This window comes from Rattus rattus, chromosome X (assembly GCF_011064425.1).
Source record: "Rattus rattus isolate New Zealand chromosome X, Rrattus_CSIRO_v1, whole genome shotgun sequence".
In the NCBI taxonomy this organism is placed as follows: Eukaryota; Metazoa; Chordata; class Mammalia; order Rodentia; family Muridae; genus Rattus; species Rattus rattus.
In genome coordinates, this window is record NC_046172.1 from 20,021,956 (window position 1) to 20,037,354 (window position 15,399).

At 41.3% G+C, this 15,399-nt stretch overlaps 1 protein-coding gene across 1 annotated transcript; it reads left to right on the plus strand.

The window, feature by feature from the left end:
* Positions 1-42: 42 nt before the first annotated feature.
* Positions 43-15,015, plus strand: LOC116888377 (DNA-(apurinic or apyrimidinic site) lyase 2-like). The gene is given in 8 exon segments (XM_032889655.1): positions 43-270; positions 1,043-1,126; positions 1,938-2,118; positions 2,636-2,782; positions 3,380-3,449; positions 13,813-13,879; positions 13,882-13,928; positions 13,930-15,015. Coding segments are annotated over 8 exon segments (1,548 nt in total). The 5' UTR covers positions 43-116; the 3' UTR covers positions 14,728-15,015.
* The last annotated feature ends 384 nt before the right edge of the window (positions 15,016-15,399 follow it).

The following is a 15,399-nucleotide window of genomic DNA, read 5'->3' on the forward strand; positions in this document are numbered from 1 at the left end:
GGGGACGGTGAGAACGCCGTGGAAACGCGAGAGGAAGGCGGGGAACCAGCTCACTTCCGGGCGGCAATGCCTTTGCCCGCCTAAGCTTCCTTTGGGAATCGGTGTAGTTTACTAAAATGCTGCGTGTGGTAAGCTGGAACATCAATGGGATCCGGAGTCCCCTGCAAGGGCTTGCAGGCCAGGAACCGAGCAACAGTCCCACGGCCTTGCGACGCGTTTTGGACGAGCTGGATGCTGATATTGTCTGTCTCCAGGAGACCAAAGTAACCAGTGAGCACTCGAGAATCCAGGATCTCTATCATGTTTTCCTTTTGCTGCTAACGTTTGCCCCGTCTCATTTTGCATTTCCGTTTTCCCATACTTAGAATCCTGCCCTTATACCCATATGAAAAGCCTGATACTTTCCCTCCTAAACACCCCCACCCCAGCTAGAGCCCCCATTTCCCACTCCTGGCCTGCTTACACAGATTCCTACTCTTTCTATAGCCCCAACTCGGTGCCTTGAATTTTCTCTTTTCATGCTCCTAAACCAAACCCCTCAGTTTTCCATCCCTGCCCCCACCTCAGTCCTTAATTCCCACCTAATCTTTGCCTTCAACTCAGACTCTAATTTCTCCTTCCCATATCCCCAATTCCTCTTTTCTCTCCACCTCAGAGCCCTAGATTCATTCCTCTTTGATGTCTTACCCCAGATTTAGACATAATTTCTTCTCCCATAATTCCCAGCTGGCATTCCCTAATTCCCTCTTCCACTTCCCACCCTCACTTCAGGTCCCCAGTTACCACTGCCAGCATTCTGTCTATCCTATCATGTATACCCCAAGACTTAGTTAGCTCTGATTTGCCCTCCTCAGCTTCCTTATCTAATTTGAATATCATTTTCCTTCCTTATTTTTTTTATCTCTCTAGTCTTGTCAATATAAACACTGCTCCCAACCCCCAATTATAGCTCTGATATATGCTAGCCTATATCTGCAATTCCAGTCTTTCATGGGTCCACAGTGCTAATTTACCTCTGACTTTATTTTACATTTTTTTTCAGGAGATGTACTGACAGAGCCCCTGGCTATTGTTGAGGGTTATAACTCCTATTTCAGCTTCAGCCGCAGCCGTAGTGGCTATTCTGGTAAATGGGGTCTTCTGGGGTATTTGTGTTAGCATTGGTGATGGAGAAAAGGAGTGTTTTGGTATTTAATAAGAAGGTAAGGGGTTGGGGATTTGGCTCAGTGGTAGAGCACTTGCCTAGCAAGTGCAAGGGCCTGGGTTCGGTCCCCAGCTCCAGGAAAAAAAAAAAAAAAAAAAAAAAAAAAGGTAATATATTTTGATTTTTTCATTTAAAGCAGATGCTGCATAATATTAGGTTATATGAAACCTCATATTTATGCACCAACATTTCCTTTCAGCCCACTGAAGTACAGTAATATGGTTAATCGTATGAGCACTAGAGCTTATCTGCCAGGGTTCGAATCCTGACTTCATCCTGGCTCTGTGTTTTCTGGCAAGTTACTTTACCTTTGTGTTTCAGGTTTTTCACCGAGAAAATGAGGATAATGGTTAGTTTCTAGGCTCTCACAAGGGTTTAGACATAGTCTTGAATGTGTTAATAATAATAATATTAATAATAATAATAGCTAATATGTCATCAGCATTTGCTATGTATCTGTACAATACATTATTATTGTTCTTGTAAAATACAACATTATTCTGTGGGATTTCTTTAGAGGAAACTGAGGCCTCAGGGTATGCTTTAGATGCTTCAGACTCTACTGAGCCATATGTGGCCCCTTGGGTTAGGATTGCTCATACATTTTTGAAACAATTCAGTGTGACAATAATAACCAAAGCTGTTCCTTGTGTGGACACAGTTGGAATGAAATAGACTGTACAGTAATATATTGGCTGCCAATCTCGTTCAGAATGCCCTTGTCTGTCCCCAGGTGTGGCTACCTTTTGTAAGGACAGTGCTACCCCAGTAGCTGCTGAAGAAGGTCTGAGTGGTGTGTTTGCTACCCTAAATGGGGATATTGGTTGCTATGGAAACACGGACGAGTTCACGCAAGAAGAACTCCGGGTTCTGGATAGTGAGGGCCGGGCCTTCCTTACACAGCACAAGATCCGGTAATAGTTCATATCCTCCTACTATAGGCCATCAGTGGTTCTAGTCTTTGCATCCAGAATATAAGATCCATTTTATAGGGATGCAGTCACTATAGAAAAGTTCCCAAACTTGTCTTCCTGGATTTTAGTCCTGGCTGGACTGAGTGATCTTTGAAAATTCATACTTTCTTCTGAGCCTTGTGTTCCCCTTTCTACAGAGGGAGACTGGCCTGGGAGTATAGCCTTTTAATTACCATAGGCTCCTCAAAAAATAGCTTAGCCAGCACAGAACCCATCACCCTACATTCGTTTCTTTCTGGGTATCTTACAGTCATGAATGGCAGCATTATCACCTGGGTACTATGCCCCGCTTACCTTATCCAGAGTTTATCTCCCTAAGAGTTGCTCATTTATTTCTCCCAATTCCCATTTCTTTCATCCCGTGGTCTTTCATCCCATTAACTAGAAGCTGCATGGTGGGTGGCTGTGAAGGGGAGTCTTGAAACTGACCTCTTTTGTGGGGCTTTTTTCTCCCCAGCACATTGGAAGGGAAGGAGAAGACCTTGACTCTGATCAATGTGTACTGCCCTCACGCGGATCCTGGGAAGCCTGAGCGGCTGACCTTTAAGATGCGCTTCTATCGCCTGCTGCAGATCCGAGCAGAAGCGCTCCTGGCAGCTGGCAGGTATCTTGTCAATCTAAGCAGCCAAGTTTGGTTGAACACATCTTGGTGGCTGGCCTGTGCTATGGTCTATGAAAGGACATAGAATTTTGTCTTTGAGGTCCTATACAGTCTAGCTAGCGTCAAATACTGTCAGGCTGACCTGATCAGCCCTTGCTGTCATAAGAGCTGGGAGAACAGAGTAAAATGACATGAACTCTGAGCCTTGTACTCTGGGCATGTATTCTGCCTCTCCATTTACTTTGAGCCTCAAAGGCAGTGCAGCTCTCTGATGTCTTTTGTCAAATGCCTGTGTGAATCCTTACCCAGTAGAAGATCAAGATGAGGGGATGATGGTAAATGCCTAGTTCCAAAGATTGACAGGAAAGTGGGTGTTAGGTAGAGAACATTGAAGTAATCCCATTATACACAATGGTGTCAACTTTCAGGCCCAGGGGTTGCTTCAAGACGGGAGAGTGGAAGAGACACATTGTTAAAAGTAATTGTTACCTAAGCCTCTAGGTGGGAGGTGGCCTTTCTATGCTCTTGGCCCTGGGAGAAAAGTATGCGGGACTCCTCTTTTTTAATGCCCAGTTGACAGTCCCACGTTGTGTTTTTCAGTCATGTGATAATCCTGGGGGACCTGAATACAGCCCACCGACCCATTGACCACTGTGATGCAAGTAGTCTGGTAAGGCTCCCTCTAAACCACAGGCCCTGGTTTTGCTCTGTTTACACGGCCAGCCAAAACTGGGTGTTTGGCACCAGAGGTAGCTTCTTTTATAGAAAAAATTATCCTGGGTTTAAATATATGATTTTTTCACTTTGAAATTTCATGTGACAATTGTACATATTTATGGAGTACCACTTAAATTCTGACATAATGCTCAAATGGGTTAAATTATTGTATTGGTCTCCTCAAATATTAGTCTTTCTGTGTGGGCAAACATTCAAAACTTTTTCTACTACCTGGTTTGAAATATGTAGTAAGTTATCGCCAGCTATTACACTACAATATGGAATACTAGGCCTTTTCCCTATCAAACTGTTCATACTAACCAGCCATTGTATCCCTTTCTTCCTATGGACTCTTGTGACAACTATTGTACCCTGTTCCATGTGATTAACTTTTGTGACTTCCGTACAGGAATGAGGTCACATGGCATCGATCTTTCTGGGTTTGCCTTGATTTCAAGTGGTTCAGTTCCACTCATTTTGCTGCAGATGACAAGAAAATTCTATTCTTTCTGGCTAAATGGTATTGTGTGCTGTATGCATATTATATTTTCCGTATTTGTTCATTAATGAGTATAGAGGTTGCTTGTGTATCTGGGCTGTTATAAATGATACTGCAGTGTACAGGAGTTCAGATGTTTCTTTGATATACTAATTTCATTTTCTTGGCATATATCCCTAAAGTGGGGTTTCTGGATCACATGGTGGTTTAAATGTTTCGAGAACCTTCCATACCGTTTTCTAAAAAGATGACAATAGTTTATATTGCCCCCATCAGTGTATGAAAGTTCCCCTTTCTCTGTATCCTTGTCAGCATGTTTCTTGTCTCGGATAAAAGCCATTCTAACAAGGGTGAGAAGGATATGCTGCTTAGCATACTGGATTTGGTTCACATTTCCCAGATAATTATGTTAAACAGTTTGTCATATACAGATTGTCCACTTGCATATCTTCTTTTTTTTTTTTGAGAATGTTTTCAGATTATATGCCCATTTTTTCAATCAGATCTGTTTTTATTATTCAGTTGTTTGTGTTTCTTACATGCTGTGGATATTAACGTGACCTACCTAGTCTCAGGTTCCTGGCCACCAAGGCAGTGTCAGCCATGGGTTCCGTGTCATGGAGTATATCTCTAATCCACTCAGAGAGTGGTTGCTTACTCCCACAACTTTTGTGCCACTGTTGTACTGGTGCATCATGAATGCAGGTTATCATGGTTTATCAAAAGGATTATAGCTGAGTTGGTCTTTACTTTTCTCCTTTGAAATTATTCAAAGTGTCTTCCAGTAGAATGAACCCTGGGGGTGAACAGTAGGGGTGAAGGCTCTGGTTAGGCACCAGTTTCACTTTTCTGTGTTTAGTGAGATATATATGTGTTGTCTTTGGCAGTAGGGCGTTTCCATCAATTTGTAGAGAGTATTCAGTTGCCTTGGAAATAGCTTGAATTGTTGGAAGGTTTCCCTGGGATTCCTTTGGCCAACAACTCAATTGTATGTAGCCCATTTCTGGTATTAGAGGTTTCGATTGATAGTGAGAGATGCCTAGGGCTTTTTTTTCCCCCGTTATTTGGTAATCCCACTTATATTTCTTTCACTTATGTGTATGCATGTGTATGTATGTATGTAAACTTCTATTGTAGAAGGCCTAATATGACCCCTTGAATGACCTTTAGTTTTTGCTGTCACCATATTCTCTTTCTGATCTTTCTCTTTCCTACCCTTCTCCATTTAATCCTCTCATTTCAGGCCCACCACTATCCTTCCTTCACCCTGTCTCTCCATAACCATAACTGTATTCTACTTACTGCATTCCCCTTCCTTGGTAAGCCTTCCCCTCCCTCCTAGCCCTTTACTCTATATCTAACCCTTAGGATTATACAATTGTAGCATGCCCATTGAAGTCTTAAAAGCTAACCTAGACATATAAGTGAATAAGTACCGTATTTGTCTTTTTTTTTCTTTTTTCTTTTTTTTTTTCGGAGCTGGGGACCGAACCCAGGGCCTTGCGCTCGTATTTGTCTTCTTAGGTCTGGGTTAGCTACCTCAGTCCGGATGGCTTTTTTCTCTAGCTGCATCTATTTAACTATGGGTTTCATTTTTATAGTTAAGTGACATTCCATTGTGTGTATTATCACATTTTCATTATTCATTCATCTGTTGATGGACACCTAGGCTATTTGCAGTCTTGGCTGTTATGAATTGAACAGGAGTGAACACGGATGAGCAGTGTCTCAGGAACAGAATGTAGAGTACTTTGAATATAGTCCCACGAATGGTGTGGCTGGATCTTGAGTAGATCTATTTGCACCCACACCAGCAATGGATGAGTGCTCCTCTTTCTCCACATCCCCGGCAGCATGAGCTGTCATTTGTTTTATTGATCTTGGCCATTCTGACAGGTGTAAGGTGAAATCTAAAAGTGGCTTAGATTTGCATTTCCCTGGTGTTAAACATCACCTTAAGTGTTTCTCAGCCATCCGTGTTTCAGTTTTTGAGAACTCTCTCTGTAGTTCTACACTCCATTTATTAAATGGATTATTTTATTGATGTCCAGTTTTTTAGTTTTTTTAATGTATCTTACATATTAGTCCTCTGTTAATGTATTTGGTGATGATCTTTTTCCTTCTATAGCTTTGTCCAAATGAAGATGTCCATACAGCTTCCCAGGTTGATGACATCTTAAGATGTTCTTAGTACATCTGCTATCAGTTTTCTTTTTTTTTTTTTTCCTTTTTTTTTTTTTTTTTTTCGAGCTGGAGACTGAACCCAGGGCCTTGTGCTTGCTAGGCAAGCAGTCTACCACTGAGCTAAATCCCCAACCCCTTCAGTTTTTTATTTAGAAAGTCTCACTGAGCCATTGAGTTCAAAGTTATTCCCCACTTTTTCTTTTGTCAGAATCAGGGTTTCTGGCCTCATGTTGAAGTCCTTTATCCTTCTGGGTTGACTTTTTTTTTTTTTTTTGGTTCTTTTTTTTGGAGCTGGGGACCAACCCAGGGCCTTGCGCTTCCTAGGCAAGCGCTCTACCACTGAGCTAAATCCCCAACCCCTGGGTTGACTTTTATATGGGTCAATAACTATATATCTAATTGCATTTTTTTAACATGCTAACATCCAGTTTGGCCAGCCGTTGTATGTTTCTGACTGCTTTATCTAAAATCAAATGTCTGTAAATCTGTGGACTTATGTCAGGGTCTTCACTTCTATTCCATTGATCAATATGTATTTTTTTTGCCAATGCCATGCTGTTTCTATTACTATGGATTTGCAGTGCAATTTGAAATCAGGAATGATGATAAATACTTCCAGTAGTTTTTTCATTGTTCAGGAATGTTTTAGTTATCCTGCGTGTTTGGTGTTTCTATATGAGTCTGATTATTATCCTTAGTATGTTTTATGAAGACTTGTGTTGGAATTTTGATGAGCATTGCATTGAATATATAGACTACTTTTGTTAAGATAGCCATTTTCACTATATTAATCCTACTGATCTACAAACATGGGAGATCTTTCCATCTTCTGGTATTCTCTTCAAGTTCTTTCTTAATTGACTTCAAGTTTTTTTATCATATAAGTCTTTCACTTACTTGGTTAGAGTTATCCCAGCCAATTTTTATTATTTGAGGCTATTGTGAAAGGTGTTGTTTCCCTGATTTCTTTCTCAGCCCGTTTGTCATATGTTTGTAGGAAGGCTACTGATTTTTTTTTGTGTGCTTGTGTGTGTTGATTTTGTATCCTGCTACTTTTCTGAAAGTTTTCGTCAGCTATAGAAGTTAGTGGAGTTTTTCAGGGTCACTTATGTACATTAATGTCATCCCCTTTAATTTCCTTCTGTAGTCTTAATGCTTTAGCTAAGACCTTAAGTACTGTATTAAATAGGTATGGGAAGAGTGGACACCCTTGTCTTCCTCATTTTAGTGGAAATGTCCTGAGTTTTGCTTGGTTTAAGTTGATGCTAACTGTGGGCTTGTTTTAAATCACGTTTGTTATATTAAGTGTATCCCTAGTCTCTCAAGGACTTTTTCATGAAGTGTCTTTGGATTTTGTCAGTGGCCTTTCCTTTATCTAATGACATGATCATGTCTTTCAGTCTGTTTATGTGGTAGATTATATTTATCAATTTACATATGTTGAATCATCCCTTTATCTCTGGGATGAAGCCTACTTGATCATGGTGGATGGTCTTTTTGATGTGTTCTTGGAATCGCTTTGAAAATATTTTATTATGTATTTTTGCATCTATGTTCATAAGGGAAAATGGCCTGTAATTTTCTTTGTTGGCTTTGTGTGTTTTAGTTATCAGGATATTTGTGGACTCTTAAAAAGAATTAGGCACTGTTTGTTTTGTTAAGGAGTATTGGCATCGTTTTAATGTCTGGTAGAATTCTGCACTGTATTCATCTTGCCCTAGGCTTTCTTTGGCTGGGGAACTTTTAATAATTGCTTCTATGGACTTTACCAGGAGTTATGGGTCTGTTTCAATTACTTATCTAGTCTTAATTTAACGTTGGTAAGTGATATATATCCATTTTATGTTTCCCAATTTGGTCAAGTATAGATTTATGTCCCTCTGATTCTTTGGTATTTTGTTTATGTCCCCCCCCCCTATTTATTTTATTTATTCTTCTCTCATATAATACATTCCAACCACAGCCTCCTTCCCTCTACTTTTCTAAGTTACCCCCAGACACTCCTCCAGATTCACTGCTCCTCTGTTTCCCTTCAGAAAAGAGCAGGCCTCCTGGGGATACCAACTGAACACTGTATAACAAGATGGACTAGGCACAAACTCTCATATCAAGGTTGGACGAGGTAACCCAGTAGGAGGAAAAGGGTCCCAAGAGTTGGCAAAAGAGTTAAAAACACCACCACTCTCACTACTGGGAGTCCCACAAGAACACCAAACTACTCAGCCATAACATTTATGCAGAGGACCTAACTCAAACCCATATAGACTCCTTGTGAGCCCCGAATAGTTGGTTCTGTGGACTGTGTTATGATGGTGTCTTCAACCCCTCTGGCTCCTACAAGTTTTCCTTCCCCTTTTCCAAGTAGTTCCTGAGTTCAACCTACTGTTTGGATGTGGTTCTTTGTCTGCATCTGCTCCCATTAGCTGCCCATGGAAGCCTCACTAATGGCAGTTGGTTATGTCCCCATTTCATCTCTAATTTTTATTAATTTGGAGCTTCTATCTCCTCTTTTGGTTAGTTTGGATAAGGTTTTGTCGGTCTTACTTTCTCAATGAACCAGCTCCTTGTTTTATTCATTCTTAATATTTTGTTTATTTGTTTCTATTGATTATGTCTTGCTATCTACTGCTTTTCACTGTGGATTCTTTTTGTTCTAGAGCTTTGAAATATGCTTTAAAGTTACTAGTATGAGATCTCTCCAAGTTTTTTTTTTTTTAATCTGAGCACTTAGTGCTATGAGCTTACTCATACACCACCTTCATTGTGTCCCATAAGTTTGGGTATATTGTATATATTCATTTTTATCCAGTTCTAGAAAATCTTACCTTTCTTTCTTGATTTCTAGCTTGGTCCATTCTTATTCAGTAGAGAGTTGCACAGTTTCCATGACTGTGTAAGATTTCAATTGTTACTGTTGCTGATAGCTTTAAATTGTGGTGGTCTAACAGGAACCAGGGTGTTAACTTCAATTTTCATTTTTCTGTGGAGACTTGTTTTGTGACCACGTAGGTGGTCAATTTTTAAAGAAAGTTCCATGATACTCTTCTGTGTTTAGGTGAAATGTTCTGTAAATATCTATTAGGTCCATTTGATTATGACTTTATTTAGATCCACCATTTCTCTGTTTATCATTTGTCTGGATGAACTGTTTATTGTTGAGAGTAGTGTATGGAAGAGTCCCTTATCAGTGTTAGAGTCAATATGCAGTTAAAGCTGTGGTATTGTTTCTTTTTACAAACTTGATTGCCCTTGTGTTTTTGGCATCAATGTTAAGAATTGCAATGCCCTCTTGGTAGATTTTTCCCTTGATGACTATGAGTGTCCTTCTCTATCTTCTGATTAATTTTGGTTTAAAGACTATTTTCTCAATATGAAAATGACTGCACTTGTTTGGTTCTTATGTCCATTTGCTTGGGATATTTTTTTTTCTAACCCTTTACGATGATGGGATGTCTATCTTTAATTTCTGGTGTATTTCTTGGATGAAGCAGAAAGATGGATCCTGTTTTCAAATTTAGTCATTTAATCTGTGAGTTTTTATTATAGAATTGAGACAGTGTTGACATTTACCAATGGTTATTGATTCCCATTAATTTGTTTCTGTTGTATTTTTTCTCCTTTTTTGACTTACTGGTCAGGGATTGTACATTCCTTGAGTTTTCTTGGGTGTAGAAAGCCTCTTGAAATTGAAGTTTTTCTTCTAACACCTTCTGTAGAACTATGTTTAAATTTAGTCTTATTGTGGGATTCTTTTTCTATCTGTTGAAAGTGAAAGTTTTGCTGGGTGTAGTAGTCTAGGCTGGCATCTGTGATCTCAGAGTTTAAAGAACATCTGTCTAGATTCAGAGTCTCTTTTGAGAAGTCAGATATAATTCTAACAAGTCTGCCCTTATATGTTACTTGGTTGTTTTCTTTTGAAGCTTTTAATATTCTTTGTTCTGTAGTTTTAAAGTTTTTTATTATGTTCCCGGAAGACTGTCTTTACTGGTTCAGTCTATTTGGTGTTCTATATGCCGTCTATACTTTAATAGACATCTTTTTTGGGGGGTTAGGGAAATTTTCTAATATGTTTTATTGAAAATAGTTTCTACCCCTTTGGGCAGTGTAATTTTTCTTCTTCTATTTTCTCTTATTTTTAGGTTTGGTCTTTTCATAGTATCCCAGATTTTCTGAATATTTTGTGCCTGGATTTTTTTTTTGATTTAACATTTTCTTTGATAGTGGTATTCATTTCTTCTACTTTGTCTCAAACATTACAGATTCTCTCTTCCATGGCTTATATTCTGTTGGTGAGGCTTGCTTGTATGGTTCCTTTTCAAGTTTCTAAATTTATCATTTCCAGTTTTATGTCAGTTTGGGTTTTCTTTAGTGATTCTATTTTTACTTTGATGTCTTGAACCATTTTCATTACTTCATTCCACCGTATGTATTTTCACAAACTTCATAAAAGGACTTATTCGTATCTTTAAGGTCCTTGGACATATCCATAATAGATATTTTGACATCTTTGTCTTGTGCTTCAGTCATATTGCATTTCTCTCAGGGCCTACGATAGTAGAGATACTGGATTCTAGGAGAGATACTCTGTCCTGGCTTTTATTGATTGTGTTTTTATGTTTACGCATCTGGGATTAGGAAGATTGTAATTATAGGTGTTGATATCTGGTCTTGCCTTTGTTGGATGAGTGTTCCATTCCTTAGATTTTGTTAATGTGCCTGGTTCTAAAGAAAGAAAGTGTGATGGCTGTATGTATGCTGCCTTGTAGAGAATCCTCCTGTAGGCCAGTAGTTGCAGAGATGACTAGTGTTGTCCTAGGAGAGAAGACTGAGAGAGGCTTCACATCTAGATTGATTTCACAGGGAGTTGGAAGGTGCAGTGGAAGAGGGCAGGGAACCTATCAAGTAGGTTGTGGCAAGGCAAAGAATTGCCTAGACAGACAGACAGACAGACATGAACCAAGTGTTGGGGTCTCTGGTGAATGAAGGTGAATTAGTAGGAGGAGTATTGTCAGCAGGCTGTCGCCAGGCTGAGAGTGAGAACCAGGAGATTGTAATGGAAGACAGGAACTGTAACATGCTAAACTTACTTGAATCCCTGCCAGCTGTAGCTACTGCAGGTTCCTGGTAGAAAGATTTTTTAGGGTTTTGGAGGCTGAAACATGAGAAAGAGATGGACTAGAAGGGATGTTGAGAAGGTTCATAGGAAGGAGGCAAACTGGGTGTGCTACAAGCTTTGGTCGAGTCCCTAGGGAACAGGGGCAGAGTGGGAGGACTATCCCCTTCAGGTGGTCTTTTTGTTGTAAGGCTGGGGATGGGACCAGGGAAATAGCCATGGAGGACAGAAAGGAAGGTGAAGTTGGCCTACCTGCTTCCCAGGCCAGTGTGGACATTGGGTTTCCAGGTAGAGAGTGTTTCTAGGCATCAGCAGTTGATACAAAGGAACAGGAATGGGCTTGAAGGTGTAGGTGGACTGAGAGGGTCCACAGGAAGTAGGAAAGCTGGGTCTGCCTCGAGGTTTGGAGGAGGGTCCAGGGAATGAAGGAAGAATGGGAGGACAATCTCCTGCAAGCATTACACCACAGGGCTTGGAATGAGGCCAGAGAATTGCAATGTAAGACAGGAAGGAGAGTGACGATGGCGAACCAGCTTCCAGGCCAGTTGGCCACTGGGTTAAGAGTGGAGTCTGGACTAGGTATCCCTTGCTCTAAGGTCAGACAAGGTTTAGACCAAGAATCTCTTACTAGCTACCTAAATGTGAGGAAAGGTTAGTTTATAAAGTTGCCTTAGGGAGAAGAAAAGTACTTTCTAGGATTTGCTTTGAGGAAGTAGTTATAATCTCGAAAGCATGAGTGAGAACAGATTGTATGACACCATCGAAGACATGATCAGTGGTGGCACAGTACAACTCATCCCCGGAGTTACTTCAGAAATGGAATATGGGAAGGTTCCTTAGTTGGTGTTTAAGAGAGCCACAGAAACTCTTGGCAGAACTGGGCTAATATGAAGTGATGACAGTATGGCAAAGTTGAAAAACACTGCAAAGTGCAAGCTTTTGGTCACTCCCTGCCTCATACTGCATTGGTAGTAATTCTTGTTGTTTCAGCTTTCCATGATAGTGCTGGATACTGTTCTACCTTCTCCAGTTAGTTCAGAGCTACCTTAGATGTGTCCAGGCCACCTTTATGATTGTTCCAGAAAAGAACGAATGGCGCCAGGTGATGGGTACAGTCCTTTACAAACAAAGGCATGCCCCTGCTTCCCACCACAGCTATTTGTCTAGTCTTCTTATCCTTCTCTGTCTATCTTTTCACCACAGGCAGCAAGTCAGTAGCCTTTGTTCTCTTCAGATTATCTCATGGTTACCTTTTTGTGTCTTCTTTGGGACCACGCTAGTCTAAGTACCCATCACCTGTTACTTGATGGATTATGGTAGTCTTATCCTACTGGAATCTTCAGTCTGGTGTTCCCTCAGGTTACTGAGATATTTTGCACTCTCCTTCCACAAGCCCATCACCGAGTTGTTCTTACAGTTTGGAGCCCCATATACTGGAGTTACTACCACATGACTTTCACATCTTGTTCCCAGATCCTTTCCCCAAGCAAGCATCCTTTGATATTAAGACTATATCTACTTTGCCCCTAGCATCAATTCTGTCACAAAACAGTTGTTCCATGATATGTTGTTACACTAAATCAATGAGTGTGCAAGTGGGTGGGCTGGATAAATGTATGAGGTGGATGGATCAGGGATCAGAGGCAAAAGCACAGATGTGTATGCCTGAATCCCCTAAGTTTCCAAGTGAAGAGGGATGTCAGTGTGGACACTGACACACAGTATAGCCCAGGGTGGCCTCAAATTCACACCAGTTCTCCTGCCTCAGCCTTCTGAGTGCTAGATTTACAGGTAGAACTACCATGATTTGTTTTGTTTGACAATCTTTCAAAAAGCAGTTCTGGGAATTACTTTGATTAAGCAAACAACAGACCTTCACATTTGACAAGTGTGGGATAGACAAAAAGACAAATGAATATTTTTAAAGACATTTTTATTTTAAGTTATGTGTCTATGGGAGGATGCACGTAAGTGCAGGTGCCTATAGAAACTGGGGGCATTGGGTTCCCTGGAACTGCAGTTAGAGGTGGCTCTGAGATATCTGTATGGGTACTGGAGTCTAACTCAGATGCACTGCAAGGGTGGGACACATTTTAAGCACTGAGCTTTCGCTTTAATCCCAGACTTTGATTTGTAGCATCATTTATTTAAATGCTCATGTTGTAGGGGCTGGAGAGATGGTTCAGCTATGAAAAGTGCTTACAGAGGACTTGGGTTTAATTACCAGACCCCACATGGCAGCCCAGAACACCAGTTCCTAAGAACTTGATGACCTGATGACCTATTCTGGCCCCCATGGGCACTGTGTGAACATGGTACACAGACAGTGAAGGCAAAAGACCCATACATAAAAATAAATAACGGAAGAAAGAAAGAAAGCAAAGCCTATCCGTGGTCTGGGTATATGACCTTGAACAGGAATCTTATTATTTTCTTATTTGTAAAATGAAGCAGTTAGTCTAAATTTTGTCCTGTTTTAAGGATCTAGTTTTGGCTTTTCATTCCCTTTCCCTTTCTCAGGAATGCTTTGAAGAGGACCCAGGGCGTAAGTGGATGGATGCCTTGCTCAGTAACCCAGGGAATGAGGCTGGACCCACATAGGGCACTTCATGGATAGTTTCCGCTACTTCCATCCAAAAACAGCAGAGGGCTTTCACCTGCTGGTCAGTGGTCAGTGGTGCACGCCATCTCAACTATGGCTCTCGACTTGATTATGTCCTGGGAGATAGGAGCTTGGTCATAGATACCTTCCAGGCCTCCTTTCTACTCCCTGAAGTGATGGGCTCTGACCACTGCCCTGTGGGAGCTATCTTAAATGTATCCTGTGTGCCAGCAAAACAGTGCCCAGCTCTGTGTACCCGCTTCCTTCCTGAGTTTGCAGGTACCCAGCTCAAGATTCTTCGCTTCCTAGTTCCTCTTGAACAAGAACCTGTGAAGGAACAGCCAGTCCTGCAGCCCAGTCATCAAATCCAGGCACAGAAACAGCCAAGCAAAGCCCGCATACATTCAACCAGGCTTCGGAAAACTCAAGGTGTCCCCAAAAGAAACCAGAAAAGCCTGATGAGTTACTTCCAGCCTTCCTCTAACCTTTCCCAAACTTCTGATGTAGAACTGCCTACCCTGCCTCTGGTGAGCCCTCTTACAAGCACAAAGACTGCAGAAGAGGTGGCAATGGCCACAGTGGTAAAAGAGAAGAACAAGGTTCCAGAGGCCAAAGATGAGAAGGAAGTAAGGACTGCCTTCTGGAAGTCTATGCTGAGTGGGCCCTCACCAATGCCCCTCTGTGGAGGCCATAGGGAGCCATGTGTAATGCGTACTGTAAAAAAAGCAGGACCCAACTTTGGCCGCCATTTCTATATGTGTGCTAGACCCCGAGGTCCTCCCAGTGACCCCTCCTCCCGCTGTAACTTCTTCCTCTGGAGTAGGCCCAGCTGAACAGACCAAGGCATAGGGATGTCTGTGTATTCACCCCATACACAGGGTCGATACCAGGTCCCTGCCTCTGAAGATGTCTTCTCACCGAGACTTCTTTTCCTTTGCTTTTTCTTCTCTTGGTTCACTCCCTTCCTTCCCTTTTTCCCCTAATGCCTCTCCCATTCTCATATCTCTGTTTCTTCCTCTTTGTAACATATAGGAGCAAGGAACTAAGTTAACCCCTTCTGCTCTTGCTGGGGTATAAATAACATTTTGTTCATAAATAAAGTTCATATTTTTGTTTCAGTATACCATGTTGAGTGCATATTTTATACACACTCTAAAAAGTTGAGTCAGAGGCTCTCTCAGTGTGAGGCTTGCTTGGCCTCATTGTAGCCCAGTGAGATACTACAAAGGCAGCGTGGTAGAAGGAGGAGCTGTGCTCTCCATTGAAGGGGTCTGGTGAGCTCTGGGGATTATTTCCTACTCTGAGTTGGGATCAGTGAGGAAGGTGGGCATGGTGTGTGGGTGTGTATTCTTAAGAGTGTCCCAAATAGTGTGTTCTTCAGCTGTTACAGATGAATCACCAGAGAGAAGAACCAGTGTTTCAGCCTTCAGAGCTCAAGGGGCTGAGGTACCATAAGTCTCAGGGAAGATGACCACCTTGGTCACTAGAGTTACTAATTTGCTGTT